Here is a 21,465-nt window from a genome sequence, read left to right as displayed (position 1 = left end):
AAAAAATATCATTGCAAACTGGAATTCTGACATCTCCTTGTAAAGGCTGGTTTTAGATTCCCTGTGGGATAACTAAAGAGACTGTGCTCTAAATATGTAATGTAAGTCTCTAAAATTGGGAGATTATATGTAACAAAGGGAGGAGTTATATACAGTTTTAAAAACTGGCTATATTGAAATTTGAACTTTATTTATAAAATAGGCCATCTAATAATGAGATGCATTTTCACTTGATGATAAAAGTCACACATTAAAACTACTAAAAAGCTTGCATTGATATAGTACTGTGAAAGTGAGTAAAAGATTTTCTTTTTCTTTTTTTATATTACTCCATAACTAAAGCCCGAATTATTCAGCAGTCTTCCATATTTCCTACTCATTGCTCTGTAATCTCTCTGTAGAAATAATGGTGGTTAAGATAAGGTGCAGTAACTATTTGCTAATAGGTCAAATAAAAATGAGTCATATTTTATGGTAGAAACTTACTACTTTTCTCGCCAAGGGAAAATGCTAGTTGCTCTGTCATTCTAATTTTATGCTAAATTCATTTAATATGGACGTCATTTGAGCTGATTTATTGGTTGCAAAACATGTTACTGCTTCAGTTATCACTAGCTCAGATTTCTTTTATGTATTACTTCAATCCTACTTAATTATTATCAAAAACTATATTATTTTTTTCAAAGTTGTCATTATTTTAAAGAATATGTAAAGAATAAGTAAAGTCAAATTATATTTTCAAAGTCCAAATATTAAACTATATGACATGGACAATATTCAGCCAGGTATGACCTACAAAATTGACAATTTCATATGGTTCAATCTAATAAAACATTCCGTGACTCTCATACCACTGAAACTAAAACTACAGCTGCCCAGCGAAGGCCTGCCTATCGAAGCTGTGGAATGAAAGGTTTGGGGCACTGTGGCAGAGCAAAGGCTATTCCCATCAATGATATATTTCTTGGAGCAAGAAACAATGGGAACAGTATTACACTTTAAAAAGAGAAGGGGAGTAACATACTGAGAGTAACTCAGTATGCCTCAGTAATATACTGAGGGTAACTCAGTATGTCAAAGATAACAAGTATAGGGTGGAATTAACATAAGCAGGTAAATCATAAATACAAGGGTCATGTGACCATATTAAAATATCAGCCCATGATCCACAAGAATTAGTCACTCAAACCTGTGTTCAAAAATGTGCACTCAATCAAAGTGGGGCTCCTAAACATGTGTTGCCCTGGGTTAAGGAAACAAAGTGATAGGAATAGATGAAAACAAATATGTTAGTAAAGATCTGTTGTCCAATTTTGATGCTTTCACATATAGCTTTCCAATGCCAGAGTGAAACTCTTAAATAGCACTAAATCTCTTTGTGGGTACCATGTGCACTTCAGTGGGAGGGAGCTGTTGTAAGGGGTGATTGGAAGGTATTTAAAGATGCTTGATTCCCTTGGGGGAAAGTCCTAGAGGGAATTAATCTGACAGATGTCCCCTTGCAAGCTGACCACTGCATCAACATCATCAGAATGATGTTTTAGAATATTCTAATTTAGAATTCTTAATGAATTAGGGCTATGTGGTCCAGCTGGAAAACAAACTCCAGTTGAGGCAGCGAACATGTATGGAATTGGGACTCTATTCTTCCAGTAGATTGCCCAGAATACTGCAATAATTTAAAAAAAAAAAAAAGTGAGAGAGAGAGAAAAGAAGTCAGTCTTTGGGGAATAGCAGTGTGATGCTCCTGGAGCACCCTCTGGAGGCCAGAAAAAGGTGACACCGGGCACAGGAAGAATGAAGAGAATTGTGATCATCTCTGCCCTGTGCAGAGGCAGAACTCCACAGAGCTCACTCGACTTGGACTGAAAAATGCACTTCATCAGTCATAATCAGGGCAACATAAGAAAGTGCATATCGGATTTCTAGTTTAAAAATGCAAAAGAAATCGAATGTGTTAACGACATTCTCAAATAATTTTATTTCCGAATTTAAAAAATTAACATATTTTCTGCCTACATTCTGAATTCTTCTGGGAATCTACTGCAGAGGCTTTAAAAAAATATTTAGAAGAAAGAGATGAGAGCATGGAATATTTTCCTTAATAAAATGTACTTTTGTAAACAGGGTTATATACAGTGAATTATGAGTGAATTGTTGAAAAGTAGCCAGCTTTATGCTTACTAAAACTAAATATAAATTAAGTTGTCCATTTTTTCTTTTTTCCTAACACCTCACTTTTTCTAAAGCGACAAACACTGACATCTATTGGTATTTTGGTAGCTCGCTTTTTTTTAAATCTATTAAAACATATGCAAGGACGTACACAAGTGCAGACGTGCACAAAATTAGGAGGAATCCAAAACATTCGTTCCTCTAAGAAAACTTCATTTTATGTACCTTAGTGGCATAGTTTTTATCTGGGTAAAATAAATCCGTTTTCAAGCTAATACCATCTGATTTAATTTTTTGTTTTTTCTATTTGTCAAGAGGGGGAGCTCCAGGGTTAACTAAACTACCAGAAGTTCATTCATTTGCGTCTCTGAGCAAATAAAATTACTCACTCAAAATACTGGCATTTGGTTTGTTTTCATCTATCACAACAGAACATGATAAACTATCAGTACTGTTCAAATCGAATTTAACTTGTTACTTTGAGAATGCTAACAGAATGTTGATTTGGTAAGAATCTATCACACTTTCAGAACTTTAAACACTATAGCCATTCTAGAAAGGCTAAGGAGGAAATAAAAAGCTAGAAACGTGGATTTAATATATTCCTTATTTTGTTTATATTTAGAAACACCTGCACTCAATTCTATGAACATTGCTGGCAATATACTGTTATGCTTGAAAAAAAGAGAGTGAGGGGAAGGTTGGTGAACACTTTTGTTTTTCAATTGCTGCAATTTATGAGTCCCAAAAGAGAAGATTATGTATTCTATACAATAAAGTGGGGTTTAAGCATCAACTCTTAAGTGTTGCCAGAAAAAAGAGTCATGTTTCAAAATCTTCTCATAGCTTGAAACCTCATTTTTCTGCCAGAGATAAAATTATGTTGCACCTCACTCTACTTTCAATATTTAGATTGAGTTCAGTACTGTTTTCATAATATATATATGCAGTTATGGAATTTGACACTCTTATCCACTTTTCTCTAGTTTTACAGGTAGTACATATTAATATTTATACCCAGTGTAATCTGAGGTCAGCTTGGGATATTTTTTACCATAAAAGGTAAATTTTGGAAAGTATATCAAATATCTTTGCAAAGACACAGATAATTCACTTCTTAAGTAGTTTTATAAAGACATCTAATATTACTGGGCACTTATTACACGTTGGTTGATGTTCAGAGTGCTTTTCATGGATTATTTCCTTTAAGCTTCATGAAACCCTCATGATAATAATAATACTATTATTATCCCCATATTACAGAAAAGGGAATTTAGGCACAGAAAGATTAAGTAACCTTCCCATGACTACATATTTAAGAACAGTCTAATTAGGATTTAAACCCAGGCAATCTGGTTGAAGAGCTAAAGACTAGGCCATCTGGCATCTTGCTGCCTAATAGCGAGGAATTTTCTTATTTTCGAAACGACAGATGACAAAATACACAATATACATCTGTTTTACTGCCAGGAACATGGTAAGAATTCAATAAACAGCAGTTCCCTCAATTATAAACATAAAAGTGTCCAGCACAGTGCCTGGCATGTAGTAGGTATTCAGTGTTCACATGTTTGTCTAGTATTTTTTGGTTTTATATATATATTTTTTTCTCCTTTTTCATTGGTGTTATCTGACCATTTCATGGGTATGAGAAGTATTCATGTTTGAGTATACAACTTTCTTCCACTCTTCCTGCTATTTTAATTCTGCAAAATAAGTCCTATTTCATTCTGTGAATAATCTTTAATGTTTTTAATAATTACATAGGCTAGGTGGTTACAAGTAACCAGCTTGAAACAGATCACTGGACATTCCTCTTGTTCTGTAAACACAGGCTGCCCTGTTAGGGTCACGGCACTTTATACCCAAGAATGTTTACAAGCACTTCGGCCTGCAGAGCCACTTAGTGAGGGAAACAGGTGGGTGATGTCATTGGAGAAACTCACAGCCTGCTTCTACCCATTTGGGATACTAGGTTTCTCAATGTTTCCTTCACCTATACTCACAAATGCCCCTCCTACCAGGAATGAAGGGAGACAAGATAGTTCTAGAATCCGGCTAGGCATGATAGCGAATTTTTTCCAGGTTATTTAAGAGGAGAAAATAAAAAAGATAGAATTCCGTGCAGAGGTGCAGAGTAAGAACATATCAACAAATAGAGAATCATAAAGGAAGCTTAGAGTCAAATACCAATTGGCCAAAAATTTAAAAAAACAAAAAAACAAAGAAAAAAACGGCCAAGCACAGTGGCTCATGCCTGTAATTCCAGCACTTTGGGAGGCCGAGGCGGGTAGATCACGAGGTCAGGAGATCGACACCATCCTAGCCAACAGGGTGAAACCCTGTCTCTACTAAAAATACAAAAATTAGCCAGGCATGGTGGCGCACACCTGTAGTCCCAGCTATTCAAGAGTCTGAGGCAGGGGAATCACTTGAACCCGGGAGGCGGAGGTTACAGTGAGCCGTGATTGCACTACTCCACTCCAGCCTAGTGACGGAGTGAGACTACGTCTAAAAAAAAAAAAAAAAAAAAGGCTCTGATTTTGTAATTCAGGCTTCAAGAGAAAAAGTCTGTTGAGCTGAATCAGTATGAAGAGACTGGATATGGGAGGTCCAGCATCAAGGAGGCCCATGCTCTTACAGGGCCCTTGGTACACGAATCAGCGATACAGTACCCAAGACCATTCTTAGTTTGCTTATTCTGACCAAAGGAATCAATGACTCCAAGGACTTGGGACCTATTAGAGCTATTATTATGGAATAGGTAATTCTGCTGAACATCTGCAGCCCCAATAGTGTGCAATTCAACATTTAATTAATTGTACAAAAATGCGGATGCTCTGAAATAGCCATGTATGTATCGCATATCAGTCACTCATGCCATATGAAAGTTAAAGAAGCCTTTTTCCCCTGAAAATTTCCCTCCAACAGATGTGTTTATGCCTATGTGTACAATATAGCACACAGCGGGGCTGAGTGGCTGAGATCCCACCCCATTATCTCTCCCCTGACTGTTATGAGGCAATGTTAAAACAGCCAAAGAGAGGCTTGGCTATTACACACATATCATCAAGGACAGACAGTTGCAGCGGCTGTTTTAAGAAGCGGGTGAAACGTGGAACTGACAGACACTAAGATGGGAGCAATACAAGAGACACTTGTCCTCATAAGTCCTAATTTGGGCTAGCGTGGCAAGTGTGAATACTAGAGTTATGGCATCTAGAGGTTGTTCCTTTGAGGATGCCTGAAACCTAGAGTGTGGGTTTTTCTCACAAACCATTATGGTCATCGGGTATGAATTCTCCTAAGACAAGGAAAACTACACTGGCACTTACCATTATAAGGAAAATGACAAGGAAGGAAAGAAACACTGATTCTGAAGCATTGTTTGTAATGCCATGTGCTTCTATATAAAGCTGGTTTCAAGTTGTTGACCATTCTTTTTGAATCAAATAAAGAATACATATTCTTATCTGGTTTAAAAAGCACAAGATGCTTTGAAGGGGGTAAAAAGTCCCTCCCCAAAAAAGATTATAATCTGGTGGAAAACAGATAAATATACTAAAAACTAACCTACAGCCAAAGTCACTCCAATTTTTCAGGAAAGACAGTTAAGCAAATGTCACTTAAAGATACTGACTTAGCTGGTTTAGAGGGAATCACTGCTGTGCCTCTGGAAAGCAGATTAGAGCCACCAAGGAAGCTCTGGTGCTCTGTGTCAAGAGAGAGCATAGCTAATCACAAGACAGCTGCCTACCTAGTAGATAAGATCTGGTGGGCACAGAAATGCCTGCCTCCTAAATCCCTCCCCCACTGAACTTGTCAAGTTTCTGTGTTATGGTGCTGCTGCTAGGAGCCCTTGACAAAATGCATACCTATTACTTGTAAAGGGTGCTACTTCAGACCACTGGCCCCTCCTTAATTCATTAGACCATCTACAGAGGACCACAGAAACTTCTGAAGGCAATGAGCAGGGAGGCAGGAGAAGAACACAACCACAAACAGTGATAAGCGCCCCCAAAATAACTCTTTACAACGATTTGAGCTAGGTCTGAAATCTCTGTAATTTTGTACGATGACCTTAGAAAGGACAGTACACAAAGTCACGCAAGGAAGTAACTAATCCAGCTCCCCAATTTCATATCTTGTTGAATAAAATGCTATGGTCTCTCCCCAAAACATAGGGTAAAAATAAGCAAAAATTCAATACATCCTCATGAGGGGCAATGACCAGTAATTAAGTGAATACGATCAGCAGTATCTTATTAAAGAAGCAAGCACAAGAATGGCCAGTGGTGAAACAATTACTCTCTGTTCAATTTCTGTTTGCTCAAAACTCTGCTGAAGGTTTCTGCCAGTAACCCAGGTTCTGAAATGCTATCAGTGACACCAGTAAGAGGACCAAGCAAATGTAGTTTTCTTCCAGCAAGGGACAAATACTTCTACGACATTACCGTAGCCACAGTATTATCAAGTACTATTGAATTAATTCTTCAGAAGTACTTCATGAAATGTGCGTTGGGAGCATGCTCAAAGCGACTTAAGGCATCCAGATCAATTAATAATTGGGAATTGCAGAGGCAAAAAATAAATAAATTCTCCCCCATCTCCTTCCTCCCCTCTTTTATCAGCTACCAATCACTCATAAACAAGTATTTATTCGACATGCCTCTTTTGTCCAAGGTAATGTCTAAAGCATCAGCGCTTCCTAGGGACATCTAAGGTAAAGCTTTCATTCATGCTCGTGTTCTGATGATGAAATACAAGATTTGTTTCTACAAAGCTTCAATTGCCATTTTATTATATAGATAACCAGCAAACAATTGGGTTCAAAAATTCAGATAAATGGTTGCTTTCTGACATCTCTTGGGAAAGTAAATGAACCGTATTTATCACAGAGGTCTTGAAAAATAGAACTGTTAAGCCAAAAGTTTGTAGAACTTGTTTGGCGCAGAGCTGATTCCTGGCACTGGACTAGATTTCATCTGCTTCGCTGACCTTTAGGAATCCCTGCGCTGCTCTGAGTCTCCATAGCGCAGGACTGAATCAAGACGAACCGGCGCGCACTCTACATCGCTTGCCCTCTGCCCCAAAACGCCGAAGCTAATTTCCCACGCGGCCCCTTGCTCGACCACCCACTTCTGCGCTGCCAGGCACACCGAGGGGACGGCTCTCCCTCCAGGAGGCCCGTTCCAGCGTTTCCCGCTAGAGGGCACACGGCCCCCGTGCAAAGCGCTTCTGGCGCGGGGCACGCGCGCACGCAGCCTGGACTCCTATACCCCAGGTCCCACTCCCGGGCTGGGCTCCCCGGCTAAGGCGCTGGGGAGGGGCCGTGCCAGGGAGCGCAGAGCTCCCGGAACCCTGGGAGGGTGCGGCTGGGACCGCTGTCCCTTGCCCTGCGCTCTGGGAGTTGGCGCCCGGTAGGACTCGGCGCCCAGGTGAGCGGCGGCCCGGAGGAGGGGAAGCACCGCGCGACTCCACGGGCGCTCAGAGCACAGGGCGAAGCGGACGGGTGAGGTAGAGGGGAGGGAGAGGCCACCGCATCCGAGGAGGAGGAGTAAGAGAAGGATTGCGGGCCCGGGCCGCGCTGCGCACCCACCTGGGCTCTGGCTGCCCGCCGCGGACTCGGGCTTCTTGCCGGAGCCTCGCTCCTTCTTCTTGCCCTTCCCTTTGCCTCTGCCTTCTTTGCGCTCGGACATCTCGCCGGAGACGGAGCGCTCTACGCGGACGGCTCTCGGCGCAGGCGAGTTTGGTCCAAGGGCTCGGAGTGGGTTTGGGAAAAGTTTGTCCCTCCAGGAGGAGAGGGAACGGTCGAGCTGAGGCGCTCGCGCGGCGCGGGGGCGTCTCCCGTTGCCTGCAGAGAGCGCGGCGCGGACGCTGCGGGCGGTCCCGGCCACCTGGAACGGGCTCTCGCCCTGGCTCTCGGGGCTGCTCCTGTCGCCCAGGGAAGTCGTCGCTGAGTCCCGCCGCTGGCAGCTAGCGTCCTGGCCTCTGCCCGGCGCCCTCGCAGCCCGATCGGGGAGAGGTTGTCACCGTCCCGCTCGCGCTCCCATCGTCCGGGCAGCAGCCGCCGCTCAGCTCTTGGCCTCCGCGCGAGCCCGGAGTTCCAACAAGTTTCGGGGAACTCCTCGCCGGCTCTTTTTCAATTGCCCCGCAGCCACCCACCTCCCGCCCGCAGGTTGGAGGCAGGCGCCTCCTTCGCACCCTCCCCTGGCCTCGCCCCCTCCCTCTTCCCCACCACACCCCCACCCCGAGGCGCGGACACGCCACCGGGAGGAGCCTGGGCTCGGCGCTCCCGGGCGCAGCCCCTTTTCCTCCCGCGCGGGCAGGGCAGGGGGCGGCGGCGAGGCTGCCGGGAACCCCCGACAGGGGTCGCTGGACGCTGCGCGGAGACCGAGGCAAGCGCCCCGGAGACCGGGGAACCCAGGCGGAGACCCGACACTCTCGCTGCCCGCTTTTCTCCGCAGCCAGGCAGTACCTGGGAGGGCTGATCAGTCCCCTTCCACGCGGAGAAAAACAGCGCAGAGAAAAGTTTGCAACTCCAACACCTGTACCCCAAGCGGAGGCTCCGTGGTCAGGAACCCTGGGAGGGGTGCGGGGGAACTTTGGTGGCTTTTCCAGAAGAGTTCGGGATTCATTCCTTAACTCACTTAAGTGCAAAAGCCCTGTCGCACGTAGTCGAAAATAAACTCTAGGTGGAAGGGAGTTTAAGGTAAGATAATTCCTTCCAGGTGCACAGGAAAGGTTAAGCGAACCTTAAAAATGCCAGGTTGTGTGTGTGTGTGAAGTGCCTGTTAGAAATCTCCAGCTTTTCCTTAGAAAAACAACCTGGCCTCTTCTAAGGGGGTGCCCCTAAACTACGTTTCTTACTACAACTTAATTTTCAGAGGAACTGATAAAAACCACATTTCGGAGAACGACTGAGAATAATTAAAATTACTGCAGTCACTGGAAGTCCCTCAGTTCTGCCGAGTGGAAAAGCAGGCAGGGAGGGGTAGAATGAAGACAGAACTGGAGATTCTTAATTCGTGAATGTGGGGTTTCTCAGATTCAAACTTTACTCAGAACTGCGCGTGAAACCTACTCCTTCCCTTGTCCTCCCTCTGGTGGAGAATTCTAAAGAGCAAGGAAATAAGAATACATTGACCCCTCCGCTGCAAAGGACAAACGTTAAAGACCAGGGTAATCGCGCACCACGGAAGGATCCAGAATTGTCCACATGTAGAGAAATCATTCTCAGAGTTATACCACAGCTGTGGCTAACTTAGACTTAATTTACAGTGAGATACTCTTGTGTTGTGGTCGGGAAGTGGTGATTTGGAGCAATCCATATTCAAAATCTATTGCTTCACTTTAAAAGTGACTTGTTCTTGGTTTTCCATTTTCTGGGGTCAATGCTAACTGAACTATTACCTACACACAGCCCTCTCACGGTATTTTCTGATGGCCACAGTTTAAATAAAAGTGCAATCTGGAGTGTCTCCTTGATATGTAGATGGGAAGGGAGGGAGACAAGTATGTTCACTTTAAAACTGTCCTAAAATCACACTAATTTTATTCTAGTTTAATTTGCACTGTCGTAAGAACAAAACTCTGTTGAATGGGTTTAACTGTGAAAAGATATCCAGCAGTCTTGCCATCATTATAGTTTAAAAGTTTGATGTCCAAATAGCTTCTGATATCCTTCCTACAAACACCAAATATAAATTTCACTGGGCTATAAAAACAGCAAAAGCAGAGAAAAGATGATGAATATATCTCAGTAGCACTATTAATATTCCACAGAGACGAATGCAAGATGGAGTCTGAACATTGGCTGAAATAACTCTGTTTTCCCAGGAGGGGGCCAGTGCTCAGTAAGCAGGAAATAGCAAAATTCAGAGAAGTCCTTTCAAAACAGATATTTTGTCCTGAGGATGTGAGACAGCATAGGGGCTTAGTATACACTACCGCATATTCTCAAACATGTCATTATGTTAGAATTGAAGGACTGAGAGCAAAGATGTATTCTGGGATTTTTTTTTTTAATAAGATTTCCCCCAATTAAAAAAAGAAAAGGCTCTAGTAGTAAAATCTGTTTCTATGAAAATATTGTAATTCCGCCACTCTTGTTTAGAGTCTGGATGTTTAGCTTCACAAAACAGCTTACTGGTCATTTGTTAGAGTAATTTTTCAGTGAGGGTAGTGGAAAAGCCTACGATTTTGTGGTACATTTTCATTTAAATGAACCTGAGGAGGTAGTTGACAGTCTTCCAAAATTAAGCATACATGACTATAAAAGAGATTACAGATACTATGATGACTTAAAGATAAAATATAAAAGCAGGATTCCTACAGGAATTTTAGGGCTGAGGAATGAAATATGAAGGGAGGGAGGTGAGTATAAATGAGCATTTAATAATTGTTTTTCCTTGGTTTGATGCAATAGAGCAGAAAAGACAGGACAAAAATTGCAATGATAAATATTGAAGAACTTTAAGGAAAGATGATGAAATGGCAATTTCTTGACAAGGATCCTTTCTGGAACCATATCGAGATTCTGGAGTTACATTTTAGTTGTCACTTGCAGCTGAATTATCAGGAAATTCATGGCTCAGTCCAAAAAGGTTTTTTTCTAATATATTGTTAGGTCTTTATGTTATTTAATGTTAATTTTAAGGGGTTTTATTACATTATTTATGACCAGCTAAAAGATTAACTAAATAAATGTCAATTTCTCAGTTAAAACATTTATGAGATTTATCAAGAATTTGATATTGTCCTTAAATTATTCATCTCTGTGGTCAGGAAGTACAAATGAATTTCTTTTGCATTTGTAAAAATCCTTGGAAGTGACCAGAACAAGGGAGGGAGAAAGGAGGAGGAATATTTTAGCTTTAAAAAACAAAACCCAATTGTATGATTTAGAAGTGATGACAAATCTTAGTGATTTAATTTTATTAATTTGTATATTGTTCAGATCTTAGATCATGTATTATATAGGGTATATCAGCTCCCAGGTAACTTGTCAACATAACTCCTGATAAAAAGAGTGGAGATTTTAAAAAATAAACACCTTGGGCATTAAAGAAATGCAAAATTTAGATCTCACATTAAATGACAGCGTAAGAGAAACACAATCGTGTGCCACTACATTTTTCCTTGGCTAGACTTAACTTTTAGAAGGACTCTTAGAATCTACAAAGCTGGCTGAATAGATCCTTTCTCTCAGTAAATCCCATTTGGGAAATACTCCAAGAAAATTTTTAAAACATGGAAAAATTAAGACTAACATGAAGACAAATTGCATTTTTGGCAAAATATTATGCATATTGACAGTAATGGGACTTTATAATTCTGCAGATGGTCACTTTTAACTTTTTTAGATCAAGTAACTTAAGATAATTTAAACAAAGATTACTTTTTTAAAAACTTTGCAACAAAGTTGACATTAATGAAGATGCATGAATGCAAAGAAAATCTCACTCAGCAGAGTCAACTTCAAAACAACCACTAAATGTATATGATTCATTCATTCACCAGGCATTTACTGAACTAAAATGATAGGCCGGGCGTGGTGGCTCATGCCTGTAATCCTTACACTTTCGGAGGCTGAGATGAGTGGATTGCTTGAGCCCAGGAGTTCAAGACCAGCCTGGGTAGCATGATGAAATCCTGTCTCTACCAAAAAAAAAAAAAAAAGATACAAAAATTAGCCAGGTGTCGTGGTGCTCTCCTGTAGTCCCAGCTACTGGGAGGCTGAGGTGGGAGGATCACCTGAGTCTTGGGAGGTCGAGGCTGCAGTGAGCCATGAATGTACCACTGCACTCCAGCGTGGGTGACAGTGAGACCCTGTCTCATAACAATAAATAAATAAATAAATAAATAACAAGCTAGGCAGTAGAGAAACAGAACAAAATATTGTCTCTGATCTCATGAACCTAAAATATTGTGAGAAAGGCATAAAAACAAATTAAATATGACAATACAATATGAAAAACAAGGCCAGATAAGTTTTCTGGATTTGAAGCTCATAAAATTTGGGGGATCTTTTTAAAGAAAAATACTACAAAATTAAGCATACAAATTTAGGTAATAAGAAATTAAAGAGTCTCTTGCAAGTCAGAGGCCATGAAGAGTAAGCTTTTGGCCTTACTCTTGGTAAATGGTAAATTTACTTTCAGTGATTCCAAGCATATTCCAGCATCTGTACCATAATTACAGAATGGTACATGACAATTATATACTATTTTGGAGATTAGATAATACTGTTACATAATATCACTATAAATAGGAGACATTAACAAGCAATCAAAAGGAATACACACAAAACTGAAATAAGCAAAGAGGGAGGAAATTGAGGTGAAAGGAGGCTTAATAATTCACAGATTTGCAATTGTCCTGTATGTTCAGTTAGACTCTTAGCATCAACATGCGTGTTGAGTTGATTAGGCAAAGCACTTCTGACCAGCAAGACACCCTGGCAAAACTAGAAGTGGTCCCCTTCGTTTGGCAAATATTTAATAGAATTACTAATTAATCATATTGTCTGCTGTGAAGACAGTTTTATGATGAAATTATGAGTTTAGAATTCAAAGAAAAATGCTAAAACGCAATGTTCAAACAACATTAAAATGAAATCTTTATGTTTTTCTGCTTGTGTGACTTTTAAAAATTACATACTAATAATTACTATTATTTATCATTACTATTAATGATAAGATTACTGTCATGATTGTAGTGTCATTACTGATATAATGGATTAAAAATGGTTAATACTGCTAAATGCCATTGCCAAATTTCTTCTTCTGGCCCTGATAAACAGGGCCAGCGTCATACGTTTCTTCTGTAATGAGGTGGATATATAAGACAATAATTTTTGAAAACATTTGAATTTCTTATAAGAAGAATACCATCCCACACAACTTTTCAGTTACTTTTCCTGACCTCTGCATTATTTATCTCCCCTCAGTCCCCTGGCAAGGCACTCTTAATTTAGACGTGTATATGATGCAAATATATATATACTTATATATGCATATGTGTACATACACATATACATATATAGACATACATGTGTATACATCTGTTTATTTGTGTGTCTATATATATGTATCTGGGTATATAATTTCTCATTCCCTTTACTGGAAATGGAAAGCATTGTCTGTATTTGAATATAAGCCTATAAAAGGCAGAGATTATATATCCTTTTTTTCCATTTATTTTATATTGTTATCCATTAGAATTCCTAGCTGTACTTTGCATCTGGTAAGCACTAAATACTTTGCATAGAATGAACCTAAATAGAACAGAATGAAAATAAAAAGCCTAGTTCAGTGATTACCATTTTCTATCAATCAGTGACTAATTACCTACTGTGACAATCATTTTGACACCTTCTTTCTATGACCCACCCATCCCCAAGTCCTGTCATTTTGACTTGAGTCTTCTTTTATGCCTCTTCACTAAGTACCACCCCAATCCAAGTCTTTATCCTTTTTTGTTTTGACTGTAATAAAGCTTTCCACCTGGGCTATTGCTTCCCCCAATTATCTTGCCACATACTGTAGTCAGAAGAGTCTTTTTGAAATGCAAATTTAATCCAGTCACTTTTTGCTTCCCAGGAGTCTATCCAGTGCCCTTGAAGAAGGAGGCTGTGGGTCACCCCAGCCTTATCTCCCTTTGCTTCCTGCACAAAGGCGTCCTTGCACCATGCCTGCATAGCTTGCATCCTTTGCAGCCTTAGTGCCTTTGCACTAGCTATGTCCTCTGCCTGAATTTTCCCACGACCACCACACTTTGCCTAATTCCACTTAACATTCAGGCTCCAAGGGAAATTCAGTTGCTTGGAAAAGCTTTTCCTTACCTCTGTACACTGTTTCATCCCATCCTGTTTTAACCTCTCTTTACAGTTTTTGGTGAATAAATAAATATTACTTTCATATGTAAGACTATACATACAGAAGTGTGTGTCCTGTATGTTCAGTTAGACTCTTAGCATCAACATGCATGTTGAGTTGATTAGGCAAAGCACTTCTGACCAGCAAGATACCCTGGCAAAACTAGAAGTGGTCCCCTTCGTTTGGCAAATATTTAATAGAATTACTAATTAATCATATTGTCTGCTGTAAAGACAGTTTTATGATGAAATTATGAGTTTAGAATTCAAAGAAAATGCTAAAACGCAATGTTCAAGCAACATTAAAATGAAATCTTAGGTTTATTCAGTCAAATTTTTGATGATAATGATGATGGTACTGGACATGACACCTTGAGATAACTTCTGTTAAAATAAGCCTTTCCAGGAACAAACGTGTAAAATAAAAATCTGGACGAATCAATATAATCTCTCAATACCTTCTCTAAAAGGTGAGGTTATAAAATGATAAAATGCCAAGAAGCATAATTACTTTTTTTCCTGAATTTGCTCTGCAAGTTTCACCTGTAGATTACATTCATTGGCTTCATTTCCTCCCATGGATTCTTGTGAGGTGTCAGAGGAGCCCATAAAATAGTTGGGTTTTAGCAAAGATATTCTAATAAAGTGATAATGGATGAAAACCTGCAAACACTGCATTGTTAAAGGGAGTTAAAAACCTCTTCTTCTCCTAGGCATAATCTAAGTAAGCTTCCTCTCATCATTAAGATTATTTTTCACTTCACAGATTAGTGATAAATCCCCATAGAGTCATTTCATCAAGTGACACCCAGTAAACACCTTAGAACTATCTTTGAGTTTTGATTTAATTTCTCTAATATTTTACTAGATTCCCATCATCCATATTCATACAGCAAATGCCAAGGCATTTCTCCATACATACTTGGCGCTCATTTTCTGTGAATATTTATTATACAGCCAAGAAAGAGATTCTGATGCTTTGATGGCTTTTAAGAGTGATCCCGCAAGAACCTCTTCAACGTTTCCATCTTCTTTCCTTTCAAAAGGCACTTTCTTTGTTATTTTGAAAAGATTCAACCCTGTTAAATTTATAATGATATTAAAATATAAATTGAATGTCATGAGTGATGAATTAGTACTTCAAATATTTGAACAGTGAGAGTAATTTAATAGGTCAATTCTTTTTTTTTTTTTTTCCTGTATGTTCCATAAGAGACACCTGGTAGAAAGCATTTCCAAAACAGATTATAGTTTATAGGAAATTACTTCATAATGTCATCATGATAGCAGGGCTGTATGGAGTGAAACACAGACCCATCATATTCTGTACCTGGCCCCGGCATGTATTGTAGTAATACCACAATTACTCTTTTTCCTTCTTTCCCACATAATTCCTTCTAACTTCCTTACTAAATCTTTATGAAAACATCCTCCCTTTTCTTCGGTTCCTTCTCCTGTTAGAGTGCAATACTTCATATATCTGACTTGACTAGGGATTTTTATTTTCGAGGTGAAAGCCAAGAGTGAAGTTCTTGGTGGAATGTTACAGTCATCTCCACCCCTGGATCTGGGCCTAGAACTCAAGTTTCTTTGCAACAGACTAACTTTCAACACGCTATATGTTTGGGAATTTTTGTGTATGTGTGTGTTAAAAGAATCTATGTCTTTCAATTCTCATTCATTTGGGAAAAGAATTTCACAAGTATTAACAACTCAAGAAGGCAAGTCATCTTTTCAAGATGATTTAGCAGAACAATTAGCTAACTTGACGGAAACCAAATGGATGTCCAAAAAATAACTGGTGACCAACCATGCAGAAGATTGCATTCTTATGGAAAACATTGTTTTTCCTGCTTAATCATAAAGATTGGGTTGGCTCCAACTCTTTCCCATAGGTGCAAGATGGAAACCACCTAATTCAAATGGTGCAGGGAGCTCTGGTCTTGCCTAGGGTCTTATTCAGCATGTAGGATTCTTTGGGGCCCAGAGAAAAATTCTGGGGGTGATCCTAGGTCTTATTCAATTGAATGTCTAGAATATGTTTCAATCATCATTTGTGAGTAATCTCTGTTTGTCCCAGAGTGTGTACTGAAGTCTCTGTGATCCCATAAAGCAGTTATATCCAGGCACAAAAAAAAAAATTGTTTCAGTACACCTGAGATTTGTGTCTTCACGTTTTGGTTTTGTAGGTGGAAGAAGAAATTTACTTTTACTCAGGTGCCTTTTCTGTTGCTTTCGGATTGAACAACTTTTTTTTTATTGTTGTTGTTTCTAAAAGATAGTCTGACAGAATGACATGGAAATCATGTTTATTTCATAACAAAAAGCAGAGCGCTGAGAGTCAGCAACATACTAGGATTCTTATCAGAGTGGATTTATTATGGGTGCTAAAGATAGCTCTGAGAAGCGCTATGTAAAGAACTTAATATATATTTTCTCAACTCATTCTTTTTTTTTTTTCCTTCTTCCCCTCTTCCCTAAGAAACTTTTATTAGAGTCTAATCCATACTCTCCTTTCTTTGTCCTGCCGGTTTACCTGCCCTGCCAATCTCTACTGCCGGGTTACCCCAATTAACCATTATCTTTCCCCATTCTATCAAAGAAACCATAACAACAACAACAACAACAACAACAAAAACCTTTCTTTTGACCCTTTACTTTCACTACCAAACACTCTCTTATTTTTTTGTTTATTAGTTCAAGGACTCTGTCTCGTCTCCAGCTCTCCACCAATCTAATTAAACTGGTCAGAGTTCACCAGTGCGTTCCTAATTGTCATCTGAACTCTTTTTAATCCTTGTTATGCCTAGGGGACATTGACACACACTCATCTTAAATCTTTTCCTGGGACTCATAGTAAAATCTCAGTGGCATGACTTTCTGTGTCTCTTTTTCCTAAATCTTTTTTTCTTCCTTAACTTTCTCTTAAATGCTGGCCCTTGGTCCAATATTTAAAACTATTTTCTTCTTAACTACATGATAATTCTATGAAAACGTCATTCACTTGCCACTACCTCAAATGTTGGTAATTCTTAAATGTTTATCTACAGCTCTAAGTTGTTTCCTGAACAGCAAGCCTGCATTTCCAACTACCTGAAACTAAACATGCCCAAAGACAGTTCATTAATCTCCATCCCTTCCCTGCAAAAAAAAGCCAGACAGAGCTCAAGATCAGAAACTAGGCATCATCCTGCATTTTTCTCCTTACATCTTCCTTTTCTTCTCACCTGCCTCCAGCCACTTGGTGCCCCCAATTCTAGAGTGTTTACCGCTGAAGCAGCCTTTATTCTCATCGCCTATCTTGTTTCTTCCCTGACCTGGGTCCTCTTGCTCATTCTTTGATTGGGCTTGTAAATTCTCTTCTTACACAGCGTCAGTTTCAGTTCACATCCCCAGCCATCCCCACTCCTGCTACCAGAGTTAATCTTCTAAAATGGAGCGATTATCTTGTCATTCCTTCGTGTAACGTCTCTATTGGATTCCTGCTGCTATAAAATAGAAACTTCTCTTTAAAGGGCAGCCAGGTCCTTTCCAATCTCAATGCAACATAAACACTCAACCTCTTTTCTATCTTCTCCTGTGCGTTCTGGGCACCCTGACCACACTGAACTATGGTTTTCTAGCCTCTTATGTTTTCTTGCCTCTATGACTTTAACTGTGTTTTGCCTACTATTTGGAATTTTCTTCTCCTTTTCTGCCTGCTAAAGTTCCATTCTTCCAGACCCAACTCAAAACTTGCCTCTTCTGTTTTTTCCTGATGTTCCCAAAGGGAACCAATGGCTGTGGAATATGTGTATTCCTTCTCTGTATCTTCAGTTTAACACCTGCATTATTATAATTACTTGTTTTCAAGTTTGTCTCTCTGCCATGCAGTAATGATGCCTCAGGAATCATCTCTTTATCTTCTTAAAGTACACAACCACCATATGTATATTAAAATGTATAGACTATAAGCGTATGCAGATAATTCACAATTTACATTTAATTCAGCTTCGGAATGATTGGGCCGCCATTGAAGGGTTTTGAAATCTTTCCAAATAGAACTTTTTACTCCAACTCAATATACTTTAACAAAGCAACTGTAACTTTTCCAAGCTCTGCAGCTGTATTAGCTATATCTTAATTGATTTGTTCAGCCAAAAGTTACAGTTTGAGGGATTCAAGAACAAGCCTAGCTGATTTTTGCCGTTACATTTTGATGTCCCTAAATTCACTTTCGCCTACTCTGTGCCTTATTTACCCATATTTCAAAACATGGTATAATCATATGAACACGTGTTGCTCATGAACCATCGTGGGGTATTATAAGGTTCAACCAATTTCTTGTCTATAATTTCCTTTAGGAATAAAATTTTTATAATCTATAGCCTGGATCTTGATTTCTGGAAAGTTTAATTATAACTCTTGAAGGGAGAAACAGTCCCTTCATATCGCTGAAATTTTTTGATTGCTTGACATAGCCTCCCTCTCAAAGGGTGCCTGTCACTCAGCATCTCCATCTGCCATCCCCCAATCTCTGCCTAAATGTACTGAGAGCCCCAGAGAGTCACAGTCACAGCTAGGCCCAGTGGCTCACACCTGTAATCCCAGCATTTTAGGAGGCTGAGGCAGGTGGATCACTTGAGGTTAGGAGTTCCAGCCCAGCCTGACCAACATTATGAAACCCTGTCTCTACTAAAAATACAAAAATTAGGTGGGCATGATGGCGTGTGCTTGTTATCCCAGCTACTTGGGAGGCTGAGGGAGGAGAATCACTTGAACCCAGGAGGTGGAGGTTGCAGTAAGCCAAGATCGCGCCCCTTTCCAGCCTGGGCAACAGAGCAAGACTGTCTCAAAAAAGAAAAAAGTAAAAAAGGATAACCATCTTCATCAAAGCCTGACAAGGAGAAGCCTGTCCTCAAAAAAGCACCAATGTATCTGACCGAGCTTTGAACTCTGACTCTGCTGCATCTCTGGTATTTCCTCATCTGTAAAATGAGGATTATAATATTGACTGTATCAGTCACCATTGTGAGGATTAAATGAGCTCATGGAAGTAAAGTCTCAGCCTGCATAGGCACTAAGAAAATGGCAGCTCTTTGGTTGCCACTCTCCCTGACTTCCAGCTGCTGCTGCTCCTGCCAACCCAGCACAGATGTCTCCAGACATCTCTGAATCCAGGCCAGCCTTATTAAAAGAAGCTTCATGCCTAAAGAATAGGTAAATTTTACTATTCCGTAATCAGTAAGAAGGTAATTCTGAATTATCCCTGGCCAATGCACTTACAAAGAATACATGAACCCAATAAAAATACCATATTTTCATGGATTTGGAGTTTTTGCCCCCCTGGTCTGAATTTACTTTCTCTTGTCATCCCTTTCTGGATTTCCTGTAGGATAGAAGACACTGAACCAACTCAGTTGGGGTGCAGCAGAAGGGAAGAGGAGGCAAAAGGAAATCTAGTACTTGAATGAGTAGAATCTGACTGACATGACAAACATAATTTTTTTTTTTCTTTTTTGAGATGGAGTCTCACTGTGCCACTGAGGATGGAATGCAATGGCATGACCTGGGCTCACTGCATCCTCTGCCTCCCGAGTTCAAGCAATTCTCCTGCCTCAGACTCCTGAGAACCTGGCTTGTGCCACCACACCAGGCCAACTTTTGTATTTTTAGTAGAGACGGGGTTTCACCATGTTGGCCAGGCTGGTCTCGAACTCCTGACTTCAGGTGATCCGCCAGCCTCAGCCTCTCAAAGTGTTGGGATTACAGGCGTGAGCTCCTGCGCCTGGCCAACAAACAGAATTCTAAGATGACTCCCAAGACTCCTGTCCCCTAGTGCACACATCCTGTATTATCTCCTCCTCTTGAGCACAAGTGAGAATTACGACTATGATGGGATACCACTTTTAACTAGGTTATTAGTCGGTTGGCTTTGAGCTCATCAAGAGAGAGATGGTCTTGCATCAGTCTGATCTCATCAGCAGAGTCCTTAGAAAAGGGGGTGAACCTTTCCTGAAGAGAAATATTTTCCTATTGGCTTTGAAGAAGTAGCTGTCATATAGGGAGAGGGCCACATGTCTAAGACCTGAGGGCAGCCTCTAAGAGCTCAGAGCTGCCCCTGGCTGACAACCAGCAAGAAAAGAGACTTCAGTCCTATAGCTACAAATAATTAATCCTGCCAACAGCCTGAATGGACTTGGAAAAGGGCTCCATGCTCCAGATTAGGAGACAGCCCAGTCAATACCTTGATTTCAGCCTCGTGAGACCCTAAGGACTTTGTTATGCTGTGCTCAGACTTCTGACCTACAAAACTGTGAGTTAATAAATGAGTATTGTTTCCAGACGCTAAGATTGAATTGTATTGGGCAATGTGTTACATGGCAAGTGTACATTATTGCAGTTATAAAATAATTTTAATTGAAGTAGTGTCTGAGACAGGAAGGGGTTCAAGGACAAAAATGATAAATAGAAAGAAAGTTTGGAATGTGTGGTAATGATCTCTGCTCTGCTACTTCCTAGCTCTGTGGATTTCGGCAGGCATTTTACTTTCCCAGACCTCACTTTCTTCTCCATCTGAAAAATGAAGAGCTGGACAATGGGCAAGGCTATCTTCAAGGTGCATTCCAGGCACAAAAAGTGCTCTGACATGGTATTTTACATCCTTGGGGTATAAAATTCTTATTTTTTGAAAGACTAAACCAAGGCACATGGGGAAGCAATTGGAAAAAAATCACAAAGAGCAGATGATCAAACCTGATTTGGAAATTCAAGCTCCCTATTTGTAGATCATCCTGTCTCTAGTCCTTTGACCATCCGCCAGACTCACAGAACGTGGAATGGATACCAAGGAGGTTTATGAGCCTTGTCCATGGGTCCAAGGAGGACCTGAAGAGCTGTGGCTTTTTTTTTTTTTTTTCTATTTTTAGAGGGTTGTAGTTTGTTTTTATTTCTCAAGGGGAGATTTTTGGTATTTGTTTCCTGCCAAAATAATCAGTAAGATAAAATGCCAGGCATGAAGGTGAATGCTATATAAACTTTAATGCACATTTATGGCAGACATAAAGAACTTTTCTATCAGTAATAACAATTTAACTCAGAAGCATATGACAGCCGAAGGATTCATTAGGGAAATATGTACATGTTCCTAAGGAGGTCCATGGTCCTGAAACAGCAAACTTTTTGGCCTGAAAGAAAAGATGTGTTTAAATGTACTGTTTTTGCTCTAGGACATAAGTTTTTATCTGTTGATCTGTCCAGATAATCCAAACAGAAACTCCTTAAGAGACACAAAAACAGGGTAAAATATTTAAAATCTTCAAAATCAGTTGGAATAGAATTATAATTATAGCTATGCAGTTTAGAAAAAGGTTCCTTTGATTGTGACCAGGTGAATTTATCTCTGTTTCCCAACCTCATTAAAACATAAAGCA

At 40.0% G+C, this 21,465-nt stretch overlaps 1 protein-coding gene across 18 annotated transcripts in view; it reads right to left on the bottom strand.

Moving 5' to 3' along the window:
- The window catches only part of NRG1 (neuregulin 1), a 1,138,773-nt gene that overhangs the window by 213,889 nt on the left and 903,419 nt on the right, over positions 1–21,465 (bottom strand). For 8 of the 18 annotated variants that reach the window (XM_005563029.5, XM_005563023.5, XM_074000669.1 and 5 more), the window contains exon 1: positions 7,775–8,293. The exons of the other annotated variants lie outside the window; for them this stretch is intronic. In XM_005563029.5, coding sequence (XP_005563086.1) covers positions 7,775–7,874 — 100 coding nt within the window. In that variant the 5' untranslated portion in view covers positions 7,875–8,293. Of the gene's footprint in view, positions 1–7,774; positions 8,294–21,465 lie in introns of those variants that run through there. 18 annotated transcript variants of the gene reach the window in all.

This window comes from Macaca fascicularis, chromosome 8 (genome assembly GCF_037993035.2).
Source record: "Macaca fascicularis isolate 582-1 chromosome 8, T2T-MFA8v1.1".
In the NCBI taxonomy this organism is placed as follows: Eukaryota; Metazoa; Chordata; class Mammalia; order Primates; family Cercopithecidae; genus Macaca; species Macaca fascicularis.
The sequence above is the reverse complement of the archived record's forward strand: the minus strand, read 5'-3'. Positions and strand labels throughout refer to the sequence as shown.